This window comes from Mercenaria mercenaria, chromosome 9, assembly GCF_021730395.1.
Source record: "Mercenaria mercenaria strain notata chromosome 9, MADL_Memer_1, whole genome shotgun sequence".
Lineage (NCBI taxonomy): Eukaryota > Metazoa > Mollusca > Bivalvia > Venerida > Veneridae > Mercenaria > Mercenaria mercenaria.
Genome location: NC_069369.1, coordinates 24,239,215 through 24,254,030, shown reverse-complemented (window position 1 = coordinate 24,254,030; position 14,816 = coordinate 24,239,215). Strand labels below are relative to the sequence as shown.

General features: G+C 36.3%; 1 protein-coding gene across 9 annotated transcripts in view; it reads right to left on the bottom strand.

Moving 5' to 3' along the window:
- LOC123546728 (uncharacterized) overlaps positions 1-14,816 on the bottom strand; it is a 41,535-nt gene that overhangs the window by 4,250 nt on the left and 22,469 nt on the right. For all 9 annotated transcript variants that reach the window (XM_053551038.1, XM_053551039.1, XM_053551040.1 and 6 more), the window contains 9 exons: positions 13,033-13,284; positions 11,835-12,099; positions 11,317-11,497; positions 10,629-10,893; positions 7,904-7,953; positions 5,523-7,450; positions 4,819-5,120; positions 3,844-4,018; positions 2,481-2,544 (listed from right to left, as the gene is read on the bottom strand). In XM_053551038.1, the coding sequence (XP_053407013.1) occupies positions 2,481-2,544; positions 3,844-4,018; positions 4,819-5,120; positions 5,523-7,450; positions 7,904-7,953; positions 10,629-10,893; positions 11,317-11,497; positions 11,835-12,099; positions 13,033-13,284 (3,482 nt within the window). The remainder of the gene's footprint in view (positions 1-2,480; positions 2,545-3,843; positions 4,019-4,818; positions 5,121-5,522; positions 7,451-7,903; positions 7,954-10,628; positions 10,894-11,316; positions 11,498-11,834; positions 12,100-13,032; positions 13,285-14,816) is intronic.

Genomic DNA, 14,816 nt, shown 5'->3' with positions numbered 1-14,816 from the left:
GCCAAAACAAATGAGGATAAAATATCGCATGGAAATTCTTGATTGTCGTTACAAGAATATTCCACTTATTCATAGGTAATCAGATAATCTAAACCAATTTTCCTGCTTTCTGATCCAGTGCATACTTGGTTTCTACAAGTAATTGAGAACTTCTCCACTTGAAAAAGAAGTGGTGAAGGAATGACGTTCAACATGTTGTCTTCTGCCAAAATCATTATTGAGATCTTTCACCTTGTTCAGGGCCTCTAGATCTCTCAATTCATAATCTAGTGCTAAACCGAGATAGTTGGGCAATTTTAACATGGTAAAACCAAGGTTTCTTATCAATTTTAAGTGAATGATGACACATACCAAGTTTAGACAGTGATATATGGCTCTTCGCCCTTGAAGTGAAAACGGGTTTAAACATCAGCAAATAAAGTTTATCATAAAGCTGTGTGCCAAGACTTCAAACTAAGCAAAACTCATCTGGCACCTAAACATTAAAGCTCAAGAAGGTTTTACAGTATCTACCTTTAAGCAAAATGACATGCAGGTTAAATACCTTAAAGTTAGAATTTCTTGGCTATGTAAACAGTTTGTTGCTTGTATATGTCAACAGGTTGTTAACCATCACACCTAATCTGATTCTGTTTGACTTAGGGCATTAACAAATCAGGTCAATGAAAAATTCATACATACTTGCCAAAGACTTATTATATCTTACATATGCACCTTTAACTATTTTAAACATAATTTTAAACTAGAAAATGCTTTTGTAAAAAAGCGCATGTCTCCCCAAATGCAAAGTCCTATAGGCAAGAAGTCAATAGGGGTCAGGAGCGAAAGTGAAAGAGACACTGATGGTTGGCTGCAATAGGGATCATCTACTTGGCATGTCCAGTCATCCCGCTAAATTTCATCACTCTTGGCCTAGTGGTTCTTAAGTCACTGTTCAGCCTCCTGTGACCTTGACCTTTGATCAAGTGACCTCAAAATAAATAGGGATCATCTACTCTGCATGTCCAATCATCCTATTAAGTTTCAACATTGTAGGTCAAGTGGTTCTCAAGTTATTTCCAAAAAATGATTTTACATGAACAGGCCACTGTGACCTTGACCTTTAATTGACTGAATCCAAAATCAATAGGGGTCATCTACTCTGCATGTTCAATCATTCTATGAAGTTTCAACATTCTGGGTCAAGTGGTTCTCAAGTTATTGATCGGAACTGGTTATCAATGTTCAGACCCCTGTGACCTTGACCTTTAATGGAGTGACCCCAAAAACAATAGGGGTCATTTACTCTGTATGACCAATCATCCTATGAAGTTTCAACATTCTGGGTTGAGAGGTTGTCAAGTTATTGATTGAAAATGGTTTTCCATGTTCAGGCCCCTGTGGCCTTGACCTTTAACAGAGTGACCCCAAAATCGTTAGGGGTCATCTACTCTGCATGACTAATCATCCTATGAAGTTTCATCATTCTGGGTCAAGTGGTTCTCAAGTTACTGACCGGAAATGGTTTTTAATGTTCAGGCCCCTGTGGCCTTGACCTTTCACAGAGTGACCCCAAAATCGTTAGGGGTCATCTACTCTGCATGACCAATCATCCTATTAAGTTTCAACACTCTGGGTCAAGTGGTTCTCAAGTTACTGACCGGAAATAGTTTTCAATGTTCAGGCCCCTGTGACCTTGACCTTTAGTGGAGTGACCCCAAAATCGATAGGGGTCATCTACTTCGCATGTACAATCATCCTATAAAAATTCAACATTCTCGGTCAAGTGGTTCTCCAGTTATTGATCAGAAATGGTTTTCCATGTTCAGGCCCCTGTGACCTTGACCTTTGACGTAGTGACCCCAAAATCAATAGGGGTCATCTACTCTTCATGACCAATCATCCTATGAAGTTTCAACATTCTGGGTCAAGTGGTTCTCTAGTTATTGATCGGAAATGGTTTTCAATGTTCAGGCCCCTATGACCTTGACCTTTGATGGAGTGACCCCAAAATCGTTAGGGGTCATCTACTCTTCATGACCAATCATCCTATGAAGTTTCAACATTCTGGGTCAAGTGGTTCTCTAGTTATTGATCGGAAATGGTTTTCAATGTTCAGGCCCCTGTGACCTTGACCTTTGACGGAGTGACCCCAAAATCAATAGGGGTCATCTACTCTTCATGACCAATCATCCTATGAAGTTTCAACATTCTGGGTCAAGTGGTTCTCTAGTTATTGATCGGAAATGGTTTTCAATGTTCAGGCCCATGTGACCTTGACCTTTGACAGAGTGACCCCAAAAACAATAGGGGTCGTCTACTCCAGCAGCCCTACAACCCTATAAAGGTTGAAGGTTCTAGGTCAAATGGTTCTCCAGTTATTGCTCGGAAATGAAGTGTGACGTACGGACGGACGGACACACGGACGGACGGACAGGGCAAAAACAATATGTCTCCTGGGGGAGACATAATTAAATAGCTACAAATGTAAACTGTCTTACTTTTTTGTCATTTCTTTCATTTCTTCCTTGGAGATGACCCTTCTAGTTGGCTTGTGAAGATTATCTGGAAAGTAAAAACAATTACATCAAATAAATGTACAAAACATTCTGTCATACATTGTCTCTATATATCAAATGCAAGTTTTATTGTTTTAGTCAAGTTGACAGGTGTAAACTTGAGTTTTCTAAAACATTTCTCATATCATCTGAAACCATTCTTCATCATCTTATCTCCACATCATTTTCTCTTAATACTCCAGGTTACTAGATGTTTAACTTATATAAGAATCTTTCACTGGTGGTAGGTGCAGATGGAAATATCCGGCTCTAGGGTAACTGTTTTGGAGGTAAAGAGGCTCTGCTGAGTTACCACTTAAACAGTTACATGAGAGCCAGATATTTCCATCTGTATCTACCATCAGTGATTGAATCTTTTTCTTGCATACCATATTCAACAAATAATAGTAAAAATAAATTCAAACTAATGACTTTTTTCTTATAGTAGCGTATTAATAAAGTGTGGGAACTTTACGTCCGTAAATAGGAAGTACGTCATGATGTTATAAAGTCAAAAACAATGTAATAGTTCTGGTTTTGTTTCATCATCTGCAGTGAAATGATATGTTTTTTTCGATACATGAACTTTTTGAATCAAGAAATATGTTATAAGGAACGAAGAGAAACTATCAAGGTATTTGATTTTTATCCTGTTTTATGTAAAACACAATTATCACTACACAAATCTACAACGCAGATGTAGTTCATAATACATCATTTACAGCACGAGAGTAATCTTACACCTTTGGGTGTAAGATGGAGTTTCCAGCAGCGGTAAAATCACAAGAAATCCCAGTCTGGTATGCAAGAAAATAGCTTCCAAGCAAAATATTGACACTGACCAATGACAATGACTTATCATGAGACTGGTCTCAAAACTCAGTTTTATCATGATCTTAGAGCTAATTTTCAAATAGGCAGTCATGTTCTTCTGCCAATACCCTTACAGGCTGCGATGCTTGAATCATGTAACTTCTATCTAAAGGATTCTCCCATCTCAAAATACATACCAAGCATGACCAAATATAAAGTTAGAGGCCTACCATAAAATGATATATCAATTTCTGTGAAAGTCAACTCCTCCAGTACATTTATATCTTTGAAAAACAGTGGAATACTGAACTCATTAATATTTGTATGGGGATAAGTTTTGTGGATCTTCAGTGATTCCGATCAATTGCATTCAATCCACTCCCCACCCACCACCCCACACCCCCCAAAAAAATACAATTCCTTTTATTCTTATTTTTAAACCAAAAGATTTTATAGTATACAAAAGTGTAAGTGTAAGGCAGCAATAGTTTACCACTATAAGGGTGAGCATCTGGGTTAGCTTCTTTCTTTCTCTCCTCTTGGAAGAGTCTGTCCCTCTCCATCTGCAGGAAAACTTCCATCTTCCTCTGTTCAGCAGCAAGATTCAGTCGCTTTTGTCTCTCCCTTAACCGTGAAATTATATTCCCTCTCCTTGCTTGAAATGCTTCCTGTAACAAGAAAGGTATTTGTTACACAAGTTGGTTTTAAGTAAACATTTGAAAGTAAGTCTAACCAGGGCTCACCATGACCCATAAACAGAGGCAACCTGGTTCTGAAGACCACTTGTTTAATTTCCAACTTAAGTATAAGACCTTGGTGACCATGACCTTGGATAAAATGGGCCCAGTCTCTGTACATACTTTGTTTGCATACTGGGCAATGTTTATGTGAAGTTACAGTAAGATATAAGCAATATTAACAAAGATATGACAGAAAAACAAAGGTTGCCGAAAAACTTTATAACCTTAAAAATAACCTAAGTATAACAGCTTGGTGACCTTGACCTTAGGTATAATGGGCTCAGCCCCTACACATATATTGTTTGTATACTGGACAATGTTTATGTGAAGTTACAGTAAGATATAAGCAATAGTAACAAAGATATGACAGAAAAACAAAGGTTGCCGAAATACTTTAACAAAGAAGGGTCATGCCGATGCCAACGCCGGGGCGAGTAGTATAGCCCCCCTATTCTCCGAATAGTGGAGCTAAAAATGAATCATTTTGTAAGTTTGACTATATTTGGAAAGACTGGAATATCAAGATTCAAAATGATAAATAGTACAAAATTTTACATTATCATTATAATGGTATAACGTTATTACCAGTATCATTTTTTTTCACCAATACATGTACATCTGATAAATATACTTTTGAAATCTAAACACTTATCTCCAATTCAAATTTCAAGTGATGTATACATTGATATAATTTCATAAAAGTTGTGTAGTCGTGACATATATCTCACCTGCAATGACATTTTAGAGAGTGGCTTTGATCTACTAATGTCAGCCTCTTCCTCTGAATCTGTAAATGTTTCATCTTCACCAACTGGCTGACCTTCAGGGTCAAGGTCAAATTTAGTATCCCTGGAGATATCATTTGGATCACCTTTGTCTTTAAGGATATCACCATGGATAATATCTTTCCATGTAGACTGTGACACAGATTTAGGTTCCCAAGCCTCTTGCCTCACTGAGAAAGCCTGACGCTCCTTCAAAGGTTGTCTCCATGGCTGAGAGGGTTTCATGGGAATGAACCAGCTTTCAGCTGAAAGTAATTGTACATTATATAAACACATATATAAACTATCTTCAAAATGATCTTGAAGTGCTTAATGTATTGAATATCAACTGATGTAAAATATAGAAAAGAAACAAGCTTTTTTTTACTTTAAAAAGGTATAAAAATATTCCTCAGACAGCCTGCCACAATTTAATATGAAGAATAAAATAAATGAAGTTAAAACGATGTATCACAAACATAAGTGATCCATGTGTAGAACATTCTACCAAGCAATTGAAAAAGTCAACTCTTACAAGGCAACTAAATTGTATTTTGCGACAAAAGTGATGCTAGGTTTGTACTATTAATTTTATGTTTTTAATTACGCAAATTTATGTAAATGCTTTTAAAATGTTATCATAAAGAAAAAGTTGTACATATTTATACCTTCTCTCTTTTGTTTAGTGTCTGGAGCAGTATTTTCGTCACCCTCTGGGGTAAACATGCTATTGTGTGGAGGTGTAGTTTCTGACTCAGGCTTCCATATCGGAGACTGTGCCTGTCTCCTTGTGATTGGTGGACTAAATCGTCTTCTAGAAGCAGGAGATGTTGATGTTTTTCTTGCAGATGGTGATCTTGAAGTTTTTCTTGGTGGGGAAGCTGAAAAGGACGTTTGAGCAGATCTTGTTGGTGAAGGTGAAGTTCGCCGCCTGGACGTTTTACCACTCTTCCGGGACATATAAGGCACAGGTGCAACGGGAACTTCATCATAAGCATGTGACGGACTGGAAGATCTTAATGCTGGGCTTGTTTGGATAGCTTCTGATTTCATTAATACTTCTCTCCTTCTCCTTCTAGATGGCGGACTAACCGTCACAGGAGAGGGATACATTGTGCTTGCATCTCGCATACGACCTTGTCTTTGTGGTGATAAATAATTCTCAACTCTCATCAACCTCTCTCTTTCTGGTGTCATATAATTCTCATATCTTTTAATCTGTTTTGCAATATCTTTCTCTGTAAATTCAACTCCAAATACATCTTTTCTTCTCTTGTCTTTCTTCTCTTTCCTGATTTTATTACCAAATTCATCAACTTTAGTTTTCTTCCCTTTAGATGATGACTTCCTTTCCTTATTCTTTCTTTCAGACTTCCTTTCAGGTACTCTTTCTACAACAATATTACTAAAGTCAGAGGATTCTGGTGTATCAGAGTCAACATAATGAGTTTTTCTATATTCCTCAGCAGGGTATCTTTTAACCTGTAATTTAATAGCACTGTCTATTGTACTGTCTTTCAAAGTAGTAGACCCATGTGACGAGACGTCTGACTCAACCGCAGTTGATAATCCCGCTAAAGTTGAATCAGACATCCTTGAGCTTTCTGTGCGACTTACACTTGTTGTTGAGGATACATCACATAGCTCAACATCAATTGCTTTGTCAGAAAGTTTTCCTTTTGTCTTGGCATTTAAAAGCATTTCCAATTTCTTAAGTTTCTCAACACGCTGAAGTTCTTTTCTTCTCTCTTTATCGATTTTGTCTCTTTGCATTTTTATTTTGTCCCGTAGTTTTTTCATTAATGGATCTATAACATGCCTTTGTCTCCTTTGCCTTGATCTCATCTGTGATTCAGCTTTAGTTGGAGACTGTTCAAAACTAGCATCTTCCGGTATGGAAAACAGGGTATCCATAGTGTCACTATGTCTGTTCGAACCATTTCTTGCTCTTATATCAGTCACAGACCCTTCGTCTTTAGTTTTTCTACTTCTATCTTTCCTTCTTTCCTCCACACTTGGTTCAGATACCTTTTTACTTGGCGACTTTGCTCTACCCTCCTTTCTTTCTCTTCTTTCTCTCCTGGTTTCATCTTTCTTTCTCCTTTCTTCTCTTTTTCTCTCGTTCTCTATTAGAATTTCAGAATAACTTCCATTACTTTCCTCTTCACTCAATCCATGTCTGTTCTTCATTTCTTGTCTTCTGAAATTTCGAAGCTGTGCAGCTTTCTCTGCTGCGGCTTTCCTCTCCAATTCCTTTTCTTTCAATTTTTCTTCATGGAATTTCTCACCTTTTTCTCTTTCTTCCATTTTATGCTTTTCAGTCAGTTCCTTCTTCTCTCTGACGAAAGAATTGACGTCATGATGAGTTGGGTTCTGTAAAAGTCCAGACAAAGCATCAAGACGAGTGCTATTCAAGCTGCTCTCAGACACTGACTGCTCCTTTCGTTCTTTAAATCTTGTCCACATGTCATTTATGTTTGGTGGGAGATTATCCATATACTCTTGTTCCAGAACTTCTCTAAGTGCTTGAGCCTTTTTGCTTGGTGGAAAATTGTCTTCAAAGTTCTCATCAGTTCTCTTCTCCTGGATTTCATTGCTGTAAAATATAAAATTAACTACACTGATAATGTATCATTTTGTAGATATATATTTATATCTGTGCAATAATCGTTTAAAAAGGCAATACTTTTAATAAAATTCAACCTCTACAAATTTTCATGATAGACATTTTCAACTGACCAAACCATTGACATCATCCTCATCATCATCATAAACATATTTGTCATAAGGTGGATGATGCTTATGTAAATCACTTTTATCGCCATCTCAATCAATTAAGACTCCTAAATAATGTAGAATCATCTACACTTCTATCCTTGGATGGATCAACTTCATCATCATGATAATGATAATCATCAATTTAGTCTTAGAAAATCATCATTGGTTACATAACAGGCACAACCATGACCATCATAAACATCACTATAACCAATGATCCAATCAGTATCTTCATATATCCAAACTATAGAAATTCTATGAAATCACTTACACCTGGTCAGACAGTTGTTTGTTCAGTTTCTCCAGTTCCACCTCCATCTCCTGAAAATATTGAAAACTTTTGTAACTTTCCATCTCCATGTGATGCTTCAAATGTTACAGTAAAAATGCAAATCTGTTCAGTTTTGTATTACACTGCACAGAAAAACTCACAAAAATCTGCTAATCAAGCCTTCCATTATCTTTAAACAAGTGCAAATGTAGTGTTTAAAAGTTTTCAATGTTTTGACTGTTTGTAACTGTTTAAATACAAGCTGTATGTACACATGAGGCTTCATAATTCACAATGAATAGCTGCATTGAACACCTCACATTTTCTTATTTTGTAATTGTAGTAAACTAAAATCGATTGTACTATTAACATTCGTTTTTGAAAATATTTAGGCTTTATTCTTTTCTCCAATAATAATTTTCAACAATTAATTTCAATTACAATTGGCCTTTCAACAAAAGAACAATCAGCAAAAAATGCAATGTTCTCATTTACAAAAGAACTTTAATTTTATGATAATACAAAGAAAAAGTTCTTTGTAATTGCAACAGAATAGGAAACAATCATGTAAAATAAATACACAATAAGTCATTATATAGTTTTTCTTCAGATGTTGAAAGAATTCCTTTTGGCAAATACAAAATCAAGTTAATTATTTCAATAATGAAAATCGTTTAACTCTTCTGGATCTCTGTGACCTTGACCTTGAATCTACTAACCTCAAAATCAAAAGGGGTCATATGCTGGTCTTGACCTACCTCCCTATTAAGTTTCGTGTTTCTTGATCCAAGTGTTCTCGAGTAATCATACAGAAACGGTTTAACTGTTCCGAGTCACTGTGACCTTGACCTTAGACCTACTGACCTCAAAATCAATAGGGGTCATCTGCTGGTCTAGACCAATCACCCTATCAATTTTCATGATCCTAGACCTAAGTGTTCTTGAGTTGTCATCTGGAAACCATTTAACTGTTCCGGGTCACTGTGACCTTGACCTTTGACCTACTGACATCAAAATCAATAGGGGTCATCTGCTGGTCAATCTCCCTATCAACTTTCATGAGTGTTCTTGAGATATAATCTGGAAATGGATTGGTCTACGGACCGACCGACATACTAACCGACCAACATCTGCAAAACAATATACCCCTCCTTTGAAGGGGGGCATAGATATACAAATGTTCATCAGCCAGTTTGAATAGCTATCTATGCAGGGCTACTTTCAAGAACTGGTCAGTAACTCACATTATGCTTTGCCTTTTACAGTAACTGGTCAGGAATGTATTCTATGCACACCTATTTTCAGAAATTGGTCAGTAGCTTTTTATGCATCGCTATTTTCAGCAATAGGTCAGCAACCTAATTTTATGCATGGGTATGATCAGTAACTGATCAATAACTTTTTTCATGCATGGCTTTTGTCAGCAACTGTTCAAAAATTATTTTTGCAATATTTTTCAAATCCTAAGTGCAAACTGTTCAACATGATGTGGTATTTTGTACACTGAGGGGGTCATTATCAGAAATAATTCATACATAAGTTTATCATGTTATAAAATAATTGGAATTATGTATGTCAGTATCAAGAAATACAGGTTCTCAACAACTGAAATGACACTTTCCATTTTAACTATATTTTCTACAGAGGCTATTGATCACTGAATTACTATGTAATGGGAAAACAATCCTGGAGGTGGAAGAAATGTCTGCAGTTCAGACTTACATCTTTATTAAATTACAACACAGGCACCCTACAGATTTTCATTTATGTACCAAGACGCAGTCTATTAAAACAAAGAAAACAACATGAAGATAGGACAGCTAGACAGATTATTTGAAGTAAAATATAAGCCAAAGATCATTAAAGCTAGGAATCTCTCAGCTTAAAGAACTTGCTTCTTGTAATCAAAGTTTACAGTCTTTAAATAAACCCAAAAGCTTTCTATTGTATATATTATATAATTTTATCCAATAACCAAGTACAGCAAAATACAACAAGAGTGCCAGACTGTCAAAAAATATGCCGTCTAAATATTCAATTACATATCATAAAATGATTTAGAGTAGTTCAAGGGCCATAATCCAACAGTGCCTGGGCGATTTGGGTGGTTATTGAACTTGACTGAGATATTATGCCCACAAACATTGTCACCAAGTTTGGTGAAGATCGGATGAAAACTGTTCAACTTATAGGGCGAACAAGGCTAAATTAGCAGATTTCAAGTGCCATAATCCCACAGTGCCTGGGGCGATTTGGCTGGTTATCTAACTTGGCCAAGATATTATGCCCATAAACATTGTCAGCAAGTTTGGTGAAGATTGGATGAAAACTATTCTATTTAGAGAGCGGACAAGACTAAATTCACAGTTTTTCAAGTAATTCAATTCAAGGGCCATAATCCAAGAGTGCCTGGGGCGATTTGGGTGGTTATTGAACTTGGCTGAGATATTATGCCCATAAACATTGTCATCAAGTTTGGTGAAGATCGGATGAATACTATTTGACTTAGAGTGCGGACATGCTTTTGGACGCCGACCGCCCGCCCACCACAGGTGTTAACATAATACGCCCCACTCTTTCAGAGACGGGCATATAAAAAGCACTATAAACTGGTAAGAAATTTTAATTTTCTTTTTGTTTTTCATACATAACTTTCCTTCATCGAAATAACGCACACTTCTTGTTTTAAAATTTTCCAAATGATATCATCAAAGTTACAACATACCTTTTGTCTAACATTAAGTGGAGATTTTGCCCTGTCTGTGTCAGTCACAGTCCTTCTCATATTGCCCATCTTTCTAGGGTCAGCCCCAAGGTCAACAGGACCCAGTGCATCAGCTGCTCTTGGAACATGTGACCTCGACCCTGGTTCTAAAGGTTGTACTGGAGGCTCAACTGGTTCTAGAGGTCGTACAGGATAGTCTGTAGTGTTAGTTGGGGTCACACGGCGTTCATCTGATCGAGGTAGTTCAGGTGCCGTTACTACTGGTCTGAAACAAAGTAAAGAGATTTATCATACTGATATCAATTAATATTTACACATATATGTCCTGCAAATTAAGAAATTATCAACATTATTTCAATAAAATCATCATGTCAATTATTTCTACACAGTGCAATAAAAATTTTGAAGTACTGTATATGAGGGTATATTTTTCTTGTGTTTGATTTTAAGACACACTAATGCAATGCTGGTCACATGAAATCATTCCCACTTATAACGGTACAGGAAGTACTCCAGTGCCCCTATGGGTATTCATTCAGGCAAATGCAAGCTCCTAGATACAACAACTTTCTGCAAGCCTGCTGCATGACAATGACCAAAGCAGGGCTCTAACCAGTAGAGGCATGAAGCAAGTGATTTTAATTCAGCAAGCTTAACCACTCAGCCAAAAGTAATGCTGGGAAATTACCTCCTGTCATACACTCTAGGCAGTTCTTGAGCCAGCTGGGCTTGTCCCTGCTCTCTTTCAATGGGCACTCTTGGGAGGTCAGCTGGAACCCCACCTGGAACCCCTCTTGTTTGATATGTTATAGAGTCATGATGGGCAAATATTGGAGAATGCTGGGTTGAAAACTCTAAAAACCTCACACCTGCAAAAAAGAAACAAATAGTTATTACATAATATTCACATCTCCAATCCAACAAAGAATACAGTTCAAAATATTTAGGCTGACGCTACAGTTAGTTAAATGAACATGTCAATTCATGTAAAATGCTTGACTTAGCTCAGTCTGTATAACTTAAGTCTACAAATCTATTCACCACAGTTTTGATCTCTTAGCAGAAATAAATGTTTCCATGACAATTCTGAAAAAGTCATCAATGTCTAGTCATTTTGTTCTTGTCCTTTTAATAATGCCGAAGTTGTCACTCAATTGTGGAGACCAAACTGCCACAAATATGAGAAAGCAGAAATATTTAACTTACCTGGTTGCATTGGTGAAGAGTATCTCTGGCTTTCATCAGGAGTTAGTGCCACAAGATCAGTGTCTGACTTGGACCTGCTATATCGTAATCTATCCTCTGGATAAGCAGGCTCAGGTTCAAGTCTGTGGAACTCATTCATTTGGTCAGACTGTCGGTACTCCCATCTGCTACCTGGGTCATTCAGCACCTCACCAGGATCAGACCTGGTACTGGTACCGAGGGAGTCTCTCTGTGTTTCAACTGGATTACGTTTTGATAACAGCTCCTAAAAAATTCATATCAAAATGCTGACTGTAAACACTTTGAAAAATCCTTTTACAAACCAATGGTCTTGTCCATATATGCTAAGCACAGCTGCCACAGAGACTCCTTACACAAACTTATTCAGCATACATAACAAGTACTGTGAAATCATTTAATTTTGTGGGCATAGAATTTCATGGTTTTGGCAAACTGACTATTTCATAGCCATATGAATTCATGGTTTTCACTTGTTGAACATAAAATAAATGGGAAATTTTCTTGTCCACTGGGATTTAGTGTCATGGATTGGTTCAACTATGAAATCCATGAAATTTGGTCAACAAAATCAGTAGTGAAATCTCAATTACACTTACAGCAAATGAAAATTTCATTTTGTCTTTCCAGAACTTCCACAAGTTTCAGTTACCTTTGTACTGAATATCAGAAGAATATTTAAAGGTCTGGCTTCAAGATTAATGTCTGAATATTGTAATTTTCACAACACTTGAAAACCTCTGTGAAGTATTTACTAGAAGCATAAATCAATGCTATTTAAGCAAATATTTATCAGTATAATATTAAAGACAGGTAAAATCCTGCTATATTATATTAAATGTTTACTAGAGATTTTCTAAATATTTTACAGATGACATATTCAGTTTAATGATAATGATAATTATTTTAAAATAATAAATTACACTGCCTACAAGTCAAAGAATCACCGTCTGTTTACTTTTAATAAACATTTCATAACAAATTAATTTCGAAAATATCACAAGATGTGAATTAAATTTGGAGGTGTGCTCCTTTAAAATTAGTGACATTGGTATGAAGTTTCTATAATCAGTATTCACTGACTTTTACTGCAAAACATGTGATCAAGAAAACAGTATGTACAATGGCTAGTTGGCAAGGGAACTAATCTATGTCGTGTAAAAACAAACAAGCACACTACCTTTAACTCCCTTTCCCTTCTTTCAAAATCTCTCTGGTATTCCTCTCTAGTCTTAAAACCAGGTCTGTCAAGTCCACCAGCATTGTGACCATTACTGTTAGGTTCATGGTCATCTTTTAAACTTGCAGGTGACCTTGACCTCATTGTAGCAGTCTGGTACCCAGTGTCTGCTGTTACTGTGCTGTGTTTATCACTACCGGCTCCTTGCTTTCCACTTCCCCCACTAGCTGATAAAGCTTTTTCTTTCTCATCCTAAAAAGTAACAAAGTGATTTTATGCATAATAATGAAATCATTCAAATGATTTAAACAGTAAATTTTATCAGTCCAAAATTGTCCAGCTAGAAAATGCTTTAAAGTATATCACGCTTGTATATTTTCAAAATTTCAATGTGAACAGTAATTGACATCTGGTACAGCACAAATAAGATTTTTTTTATGATTTCATACTGGTCCTGAAACAACAGAATTCACTGTTGAAATAAAGGAATAAATAACATTGAAGATTGTTCAGCTGTTTTGAAGTGAAGTAAAGAATGATTTTTTTCAAGAACAAGCTTGTATTTGGATACTAAAAAAAGGGCCAATCAATGTCATTCTTACATACAAGAATTCCCACCTCCACTCCTATTCCACTAGGATTGAACCAACAGTTGTGGTACAATATGGTACAAAACCAGAAACTTTAATCACTTGGCCACTGAGGCCCCCACCTAATCCTCCAGTCTTGTTTGGTTGGGTTTGAATAAACAGCTGTAGAACAATGTGGTACACAGCCAGAAACTTCAACCACTTGGTAATGGAGGCCCCACCCCAACCTCCTACTCCTAACTGGCTAAGCTTGGACAAACAGTAGTAAAGCAATGTGGAACGAAGCCAATAACCTTGACCACTTGGCCCACCACCTCAACCTCCTGCTTATAACTGGCTACACTTGAACTTGCAGCAATGTGGTGCAAAGCTAGAAACCTTAATTACTCTGCCTTGGAGGCCATCAACCCAACCTCCGCTTCTACTATGCTATAGTAATGAAATCCACTCCTATCAGGTTTAAATTTCATGAAATTGGATGAATCTAAAATTGTTAATGATTACATTTCTTAATCCACAATTACAATATATTAGCTACGTAAAGTGATACATCATGAATATTTCTATGTAAGTGAAAATATTTGAACGGTGAAGTGATTTGCCATATGTACTTCTACATTTGTCACAAAATATATAGTGTTTAGTATTGGCATGTATATATGACACACATATTATTGCTTTCCCGCAAGGCCACCCATCCCCACCCCCCAAATTCAGTTACTTTACAGTTATCTAAGTGAAAGGCTTTCGAAGTATATTCCTGTACATCTGAGGTGTACAAAATACAACAATTTACATGACATTGGACTATACTGATTACACAGGTAATATGTTAACACACAACAACATAATTATAAATATTTTTCTAAATATGCAGCTCAAGATCATATAAGCATAATAATATACATAAACAAATCCAAAAGTATTTTTTGCTCAAAAAGCCCAAACTAAACATTGTAAAAATCATACAGCTAAAAAATCTTAATATCAATTTTGCTAAAAATGTACATGTATTCAACTCTAATCAAATTAATTTAGGCTTTACAAAAATGGATGTATAGTAACTGCAATGAGAAAATTGTTAAATAAACACTATATACACAAGTAAAACATAGGCATATAATATGACTACATACATCTTTAACAATCCAAATAACTGAAACTACATTTAGTTACAATTTTACTGATATAACA